Source organism: Monopterus albus, unplaced genomic scaffold (assembly GCF_001952655.1).
Source record: "Monopterus albus unplaced genomic scaffold, M_albus_1.0 scaffold192.1, whole genome shotgun sequence".
NCBI classification, from domain to species: Eukaryota; Metazoa; Chordata; class Actinopteri; order Synbranchiformes; family Synbranchidae; genus Monopterus; species Monopterus albus.
The window spans coordinates 48,703-56,635 of record NW_018128072.1 but is presented as its reverse complement, the minus strand read 5'-3'; the positions used below and the strand labels follow the sequence as shown (position 1 = coordinate 56,635).

The 7,933-nt window shown below is 45.3% G+C and overlaps 1 protein-coding gene across 2 annotated transcripts in view; it reads right to left on the bottom strand.

Moving 5' to 3' along the window:
- Positions 1-25: 25 nt before the first annotated feature.
- The window catches only part of rprd2b (regulation of nuclear pre-mRNA domain containing 2b), a 17,941-nt gene continuing 10,033 nt past the window's right edge, over positions 26-7,933 (bottom strand). Inside the window, exons 2-10 of one of the 2 annotated variants that reach the window (XM_020617572.1) lie at positions 7,727-7,856; positions 7,393-7,562; positions 7,181-7,233; positions 6,941-7,067; positions 6,298-6,473; positions 5,699-5,984; positions 5,304-5,552; positions 3,119-3,283; positions 26-3,036 (exon numbers count right to left, since the gene is read on the bottom strand). In XM_020617572.1, coding sequence (XP_020473228.1) covers positions 1,034-3,036; positions 3,119-3,283; positions 5,304-5,552; positions 5,699-5,984; positions 6,298-6,473; positions 6,941-7,067; positions 7,181-7,233; positions 7,393-7,562; positions 7,727-7,856 — 3,359 coding nt within the window. In that variant the 3' untranslated portion in view covers positions 26-1,033. The remainder of the gene's footprint in view (positions 3,037-3,118; positions 3,284-5,303; positions 5,553-5,698; positions 5,985-6,297; positions 6,474-6,940; positions 7,068-7,180; positions 7,234-7,392; positions 7,563-7,726; positions 7,857-7,933) is intronic. The other variant, XM_020617573.1, reaches the window with a different exon arrangement.

The window sequence follows — 7,933 nt, the reverse complement described above, 5'->3', positions numbered from 1 at the left end:
AAAAAAAACCCAAATAGCTGAAAACCCCCCCCCCCCCAAATCTCAAATCCCCTCTGTGGGTGGTGCTACAAACACACAACTACTAATTCTATCTAGTAGAAAAATATGGTGCAAAAAATAAAGCTGTTAAATGTTACTGAAACGTGAAAATGGCAGCAGCTGTGCAGGTAAATGAAAACAATTTCTCTGAAAACAGGAAGAATATACAGCTGAACAGCACAAATAAATTAAAACAGCGCAATTCAAGTGGTAAATGGTGACCAAATAAAATATCTCTCCTCATACCCCCCCTCCCCCAAGTTGAATTGAAACTCTGGATTTTATTCAAGTCAGTACATAATGAAGCCTAGCAAGAGTGAGATTCAAACTGAAATGCCTCCCCCCACTGAGTATCTTCATGACTCAGTCTAACTTGAAGCGCACACAGACAGACATTAATGTTAGAAATAAAAATACATAATCATCTTCACCCTCCTCTTCTGCTTGGTGCTTTCAAAAGGACAGGAAGGTGCAACAAATACTGCAGAAAATTTCTTCTGGAGCTAAAGGCCTCAATCACAGTAAAGACGAGGTGTGTGAGTGACGATCAATGTCCTCGTTCACAGAAAGAAGAGCTTGAAGAGAAAAAGCTGTATCATTTCAGTTTTTATATTTACAAGCTTACAGTGAGAGGGACAGAAGGGTGAGGAAGGCTGAGCAAGAGAAAAGTATTATTTACAGCAGGTACTTCCAAACTATGAACAAGTGTTAACCACGGCTGCAACACAAATGAGAAATAGAAAAATGAGAAAATGAAAGCTGTTACACAACACTCTGCAATATGTAACGGATAACCTCTGAGCTGTTTTGACTGACTAGCTAGTTGATGCATGGAGATTAAATCAGCTATTTACAGATGACTCAAGGTTGCTTTTAATTCAAGCTAATTAACAGAGTGACGATATCTGAGCTCATACCAGTAGGGCTAACACACACACACTGCACTGCTAGATGTGTGGCTTGCTTCTCGTTCAGCTTGTCACAGATGACCACATCAGTAGCGTGGGGGCAGGAAGGGTCTCTTCTGGAAAGGACCGCCTGTGAATGGAGGACCGGACCGCTTGCCTCCACGAAACCCTCCTATGCGGAGATCTTGATTAAGCTGCTGGGAGGGGGTTCGGCCTCGGAGTAGAGGTCTTTGTGGGATGGGGACTGAGAGGATCGGGGGTCGAGGGCTAGGCAAGTTAAGAAGGGGAACAGGGGTTTGGCTGCGAGGCTGTGCTGGAGGACTAGCAGAGGGTTTCTGGAGAGGAGGGGCAGCAGACTGAGCAGGGAGGCGAGCGGGGGCAGCATCAACTGCAGGGGAGTTAGGTGTGGAGGGAGAGGTTGTAGAGGATGTGGGAGAGGGAGAAGGGGAAGGAAGAGGTAGATTCAGAGGCTCCTTCACTCTACCCAGTAAAGGTGGAGGAACACCAGGGGCACCTGGGCGGTGGAGTGGGGGTGCATGGCGTGGGACAAAAGGCTCTTTAACTGTGCCAGGACGGGGCAGCTTAGGGGGATCGCCTAGTAATGAGGTCATCAGGGGTGGAGGGGTCACTTTGTTTCCTCTGAGCCCCACTCCACCTCGCTCTGCACCTTCAGGTCTGATTGGGGGAGGAAGAGAAAGGGGACGGTCAACGGGAACCAACACTCCCCCCACCATGACTGCAGAGGGCAGAGCAGAGTGGGCAGGTGGAGGGGAAGGTCGCTGCGGTACGGGAGGCGGAGGGGGTGGGGGAATCGTTGGAGAAACACTGAAGAAAGGGGATGTAGGCGGAGGATGCTGGGGGAGGAGGGACGGAGGAGGGGTCTGGATGTTTTCAGTGTGGTATGGCATTTGGAACTGAGCTTGGGGAGGGGGATGTGGGTGAGGATGAGATGGAGGAGGGTGAAGATGTGGAAGGAGGAGATGTGGGTGAGGAGGAGGCATTGTGGGAGTCATGTCCTCTGTGACTGCCTGACCAATGTTAAGAGGAGGGGGGACAGCGTGGGGTGAAGGAGGCTGAGCTTCCATGTATTCTTCCTCTTCATACCACATAGCACCCCCCGGCCGCCCAGACCCTCCCCCTCGCCGAGAGCCTCGGCCAATCACACGGATGCTCTCTACCGTCTTGATGCGCTCTCCAGCAAGTGGGCGGTTAGAGTAGCCTAGTGTCAGGATGGGGGCCCCTTCAGTGCAGGGTGACACTAATGTCTCAATACGATGGTACTGGCCCTCCTTCCCATCTCGACCTGGAGACTCTTGACCTTTCCCCTTGTCCTCTATTTTGCCACTCAGACCTCCGTCTTCTGAGCCGGTACTCGCCTTACGAGAGCCTGAAGAGAGTCTCCGTTCTCCTAGCATTCTGTTGTTACCCATCATCCTGTGCTGTCCGTCTTTCTTACCCTTCATGTCAGTACTGGGGTAGGAGGACGCCTGCTTCTTCACATTCATTGCATCATCATCCTTTAATTTTGAGCTGCTCTTTTTCCCAGCTCCATACTGGGAAGAGGAGGAAGAGCCAAGAAAGTCTCCATCACTGTTGCTTCCTGATGGGGTGATCACAGCATCCCAGGGTTCGCTACGGTACGCTGTGGGTGAGAGATTATGACCTCCAGATGATCCTAGACACTCTGGCACACTCCCAAGTGTGTCCATTATCTCATCCTGGGTTGGGGTGCCAGCAGCTTCATCCCTCACAGGGGTCCCATCCACCCCGTCAGGACTGAGATCACCTAAAGCAAGACTGAAGCCTGGATTACCCTGCAAGAAACTGTTGATTTTTGATTCCAGACTGGGAGGAGAGGCAGAGGGAGCCGAGTGACGAGGAGGAGGTGGAGGAGGGGGGGACAGCTGTCTCTCTTTCTCCCAGTCTCTGGTTCTTCCAGGTGTGTCGCGCTTGAGGTTGTTCCCCAGAGTGGGGGTTGGTTTCGGGGTAGTTGGGGTGACTGGGGTTTTAACTGATGATGATTCTGGGGAGGTTCGGGTGGGAGGAGCGGAGGAGGTGTTTGTTACACTGTGGAGGAGAGAGGACAAACCTGCACCAAGACAGAAACAAAGCAAATAAACACAACACGGACCATTTAAAAGCTCATTAAAAATACAAGCAGTGTGTCTTACCAGATGTGTTTGTTTTAGACAGAGCGTTGAGTATAACTTCAGGTGTGATATCAACACGTGACAGGATGCTGGCCAGGGCAGGGCTCGGAGGGAGCACTTTTGAGGTTGCTTGGCTAGAGGGGAGGGTGGGAGTCCCAGGAGACGGCCGAGGTGTTGGACTAGCTGCTAAGAAGAAGTCAAGATCAGAGAGAGAAGGGATCAACAGGAGGCATCAAAGCCCAAGTGCAAGTCCTACAGAGAAATTGAAATCTTTGTGCTTTACCAGGGTTTTCAGACAGCTTAGGTGCTTTTTAACTCCAGTTCTAAAGGAAATTCAAACTTAGCTACAATAACAATTTCTTTACTTTACCTTTATTATTACCATTCACCAGAGTTACCAACAAAGTTACAGTCTAGATCAAGAATTCTTTGTGGAGGTATCCCTGTACCCTTCTGGGCAAATAAACAAAATGCTAACGAAAGTGCAGGATTTGTTCTTATGTAATAGAAGGTAAAAGATGACAGACAACATATCCTCATAACCATTTGTGTGTACACCATCCCGCAGAATATGCTACATTGCCATTACTGATATAAGATCAACTGATGGTTTCACCAGTGAAGGCATCTCACTGTGGGAGTTGTTGGAACTACAGAAACACTCCGTTTACTCTAATCCTCCTGTGGTGTTACAAAGGGATGCCTCTTTACTTTATAAACGATCTTCATCCAACAGCGGACAGCTGTGTTTTCTGTTTCTCCACCGGCTACAGTGAGGTCACAACCCCGACAACAGCACGTTTAATTTTATCCTGTCATCAGTTTAAGTCACAGCTAACGTTAGAGTATGTAACATGAGAGACGTGAGCTGGGGCTATCCTGTTGCAGCTTACATTTCAGTTTGAGATCAAATCACCTCTCTGTTCAGTGCAAAAACTTAACTCAACATTGCTTTTACATTCATTCTGATATGTCGCCCTTTTACATTTGTTTGGGTTAGGCGCTGCATCTAAGGCTTAGACTCTAAGCCTTTCTATGGCAGGGAAAACCCTGGCTTTAGACATTATGCAGATCTTGCAAATGGATTTTTAGTGACAACTGTTTTTCATGAAAACAAGCTTGTACAATGTCACTCTAACATGACTAAGTGTGTGCCTGTTGAATATAAAATTGGCAATTGTTCATATTAAAATCACTCAAAACTGAAAAAAGTGAGAAAAAAGGCATTGTTTAAAAAGCTATTCCAAGCTCAAGAGTCAATTAAAATACCTTTAGAGAATTTGAATATATGTCATGCCATGTTGAATGTTGACAGGGGTGCCATTTTTGAAGGTACACCCTGCATTTACCTGCATACATTCTTGCTTTGTTTGGCTGAAAAGCTTCTTAAACCATTCAGATCTCACTTTACTAAGTGTGGTAATCCAGGGTGGATAACATTAGCTGACTGTGATTAACTTAGGATGGACCCTGAGATCCCATCTACAAGAGCGACAGACTGAAAAATGACTGCACCCTGATCTCAACTCTCAGTTTGGGAACTAACACTAGCTAGCTGCTGATAAACACTGCAGATGAATCCATTTCTGCCGTCTGTGCTCAAATTGCACAGTCAAGTGGATGTTTGGACATAGTTGAAGCATCCACTACTGTATGTATTGGATAGTTGTTTTTTTTTTTTTTTTTAAGGAAAGGAAGGTTGAGGGTTCAAATCTCGTGCCTGCGCTCTACATGTCGAAGTGTCCTTGGACAAGACACTGAACCCCCCCAAGTTGCCCGTGATGGCAGCCTGTATGCACGCAGCCGCCCGGGGACCTCGGCTCCAAACAACATTTCGTTGTCCGAGTAACAATTTTACAATGACAATAAAATAAAGCTGCTGCTACTTCTAGTGTATATACTGCATCTATGACTGATTATGAGTGTCATGCTCCAAACATGGCACATTTATGCAAAATTCACAATGTTGTGACATCAAATTCACATTCTCTATTAGGTGACAAACTATAGCCAAAATCACAAGGCTTTTTATCTATGGCTCCCTGTGGTTCGTACAAAGTAAAAACTGGCATTTCCTTTTGTCTCACAGGACTTTTGTCTCTTATAGCGATTCCAAACAAAAACTTAAATCCCTTGTACATAAGGGAGCTTTCAGCTACACATTTTGATCATTATTACAACATCTTCCCCAATCCCCCAAGCACACCAGTAGTCTTCATGGCGGATGTGAGTGAGCTGAGAATGGAGCTGATCTTTCCCAGGTCCACCTTCGCCAGATTGACTCCCAGAGGGGTGGTTGGAGCACTCTGAGCAGTAGTGGAGGTCGGAGTCACTGGGGTGGCTGCAGCACTGGCACTGGTCTTAGAAGCTTTTGTAGCTGTGGTTGGAAGCTTTGACGTAGCATCTGACTTGTTTGTCTTGGCAACAGCACTGGACACCTTGTCTTTCTTTTCATCTGGTAGTAAAAGCAATTTAAAAAGCTGATATAATTTCAAATGTAAATCACAACACTAAAGCTGGCAAACATAATGTGATGTATACTGAGAAGACAATTTTCACTATAGTGCCACCATAGACCTACAACACTCTGTAACCACTAACCCCCTGCTGTGACAGCATCAGCCTCTTCATCAGACATATCCATGTCCTCCATATCTCTGTTGTCACTCGGTAACTCTGCTTCATCCATGGCCTTGCCATCCAGCTCTGGATCCACCTGGGCTTTGCTAGCCCCCAGCTCCATGAAGGGTGATTCAGAGTCGGTAGGGGAGGGGGCATCTTCTGAGAGCGAGGGGATGGGAGAGTCCTCAGGTCCAGGTAGAGTTGACTTGAGGGAATCCAGTTTCTTTTTAAGACTGGCCACACGGTTGGCAAAGGCACTGTATGCCTGAACAGATTGGCAGAAGGAGAGTAGACATAACATTATTAACTGGAGATACAAAAAAAAGTTTTTAAAAAAAAGGGGAGGGGGCACCAGCTTACTTGTATCTATTGCAACCTTTATATTGTTTTCTAGGATCAGTTGACTAACGGTCATTGTTACAAAGCAACACAGTAATGATATCTTTACAGTAAATGTCTGGATCATCATTATTTTAACACCCTTTCTTTTAAACAAACTGTTATTTAACATCAAGAAAGAAGAACCACAATCTTTATATCTTTAGAAAAGTGATGAAGCTCTTTGACCTGACACTCACATTGGCCACAATCTTAACCTCCTTGTACTGCATTTCATAGAAAATGTCTGCATTTCCCAGAGCTTCCAGTAGAGGAGGCCCTGTTTTCAGCTGTTTCTCCAGGAAGCTGACAAACTCCTGCAGCTTCAGGCTCCCATCCTCAAAGTCCTTAGCAAACTTGTTCCCTCCTGCCTTGTCTGGAATTGACAAACAGCAAGTTCATTACAAGGCTTGTTCAAGTCTCATGTTTAAATATAGGACACTGTGAATGACAAACTGAAATACAGGGGTTGGAAGGAGTATAGAAGTGGCACCACATCCTATCACAATTTCCCTTGATTTATCAGACAGCGTGCAAAATCTTAGTTTACACAGCTTTAGGTTAAAATGAAAAATAAATACATAAAAGCAGAGCAATTGGTAAGAGATGGCGAGCCACCTCAGGAGTTCAGAGCATAATGAGTTAATGGTTTGAAGTTGGTGAAAAAACTGAATGCACTGTGATAAACAAAATGTGACATTTGAGGACACTGTGCTGCTGCATTCATGTTTACCAAGTCAAATCAATCAGCCTTTTCCAAGCTACCAAAGAAAAACAGGACTTAAAACCTTAACATCAATCTTATAGACATGGCATGAGGTGTATGTGTAAGTAACATCTGACCTTTAAGCCTCTTGAGGGCCTCTGTGCTACACACATCCACCCTGAGAGCTGCCAGCTGCTTCTCCCTGAACTCCTCTTCTGCAACTGCTCTCTTGTATTTCGACAGCTGTTCAATAAGGGACTGGGGCTAGAAGAGAAAAGAAGGGCAAAAGAACAAACATGATGAGATATGGCATTGTTTTTCATACATCTGTCACAGGACAGACCAGTCAAAGTGATATAACAATACAAATAACTTACTGTGAACTCTGCTACAATTTTGGATTTGAGGGCAGCTTTAGTGTTGGCTGGAGCTGCAGAATAAGAATAAGAAATAGACTTGAGACATACATGTACTACTGCACCTGGAACCCATGTAACTTATCATTGGGGGTGACTGAAGTAATTTAGTGCACTTTTGATTAGTTGGACTTCTTCAGGATTCAGAGTGAAAACTGAAGTTACAAGCTGACCATTTGCAGACGGGCTCTCCTTTTCCTTTTCCTTTTCCTTTTGCTTCTCTCGCTCCTTTTCCTTTTTGTTCAAGCTGGCTTTGAACTGGGCGATCACCTCCTCAGGATACACACTCCTCTCCTCCCAGATTGAAAAGATCCTTTCCACTGACTTGCGGACCTTTCCATCTCTGTCAATGAAAAACACAACACAGCACATCTCAATACTAGCAGAGGGAGGACAGACTTAGCATTTTTATTTGGAAACCAGACTTTTCTTTTAACCAGTAACAGCCATGTAGATAAAAACAAAAAACAGATATGATGTTGGCCTGGTACTACACCGAGTACTCACTTGATGAGCTGAGCAGCATTAGGAAGGACCTCTGCGAAGGCTGAACGAAAGACAATGGCATTCTTTCTTTTGCAGTTTTGTATCACATCATTGGCAAGGAAGAAAAGGTTCAAGCGGTGATTGTTGTCAGCTGAAAAACAAAGAAGAAATTAGATCTTGGGTATAACCTCATCATTAAGGTACAGAAAGGTAAGTTGTGAGGATCTA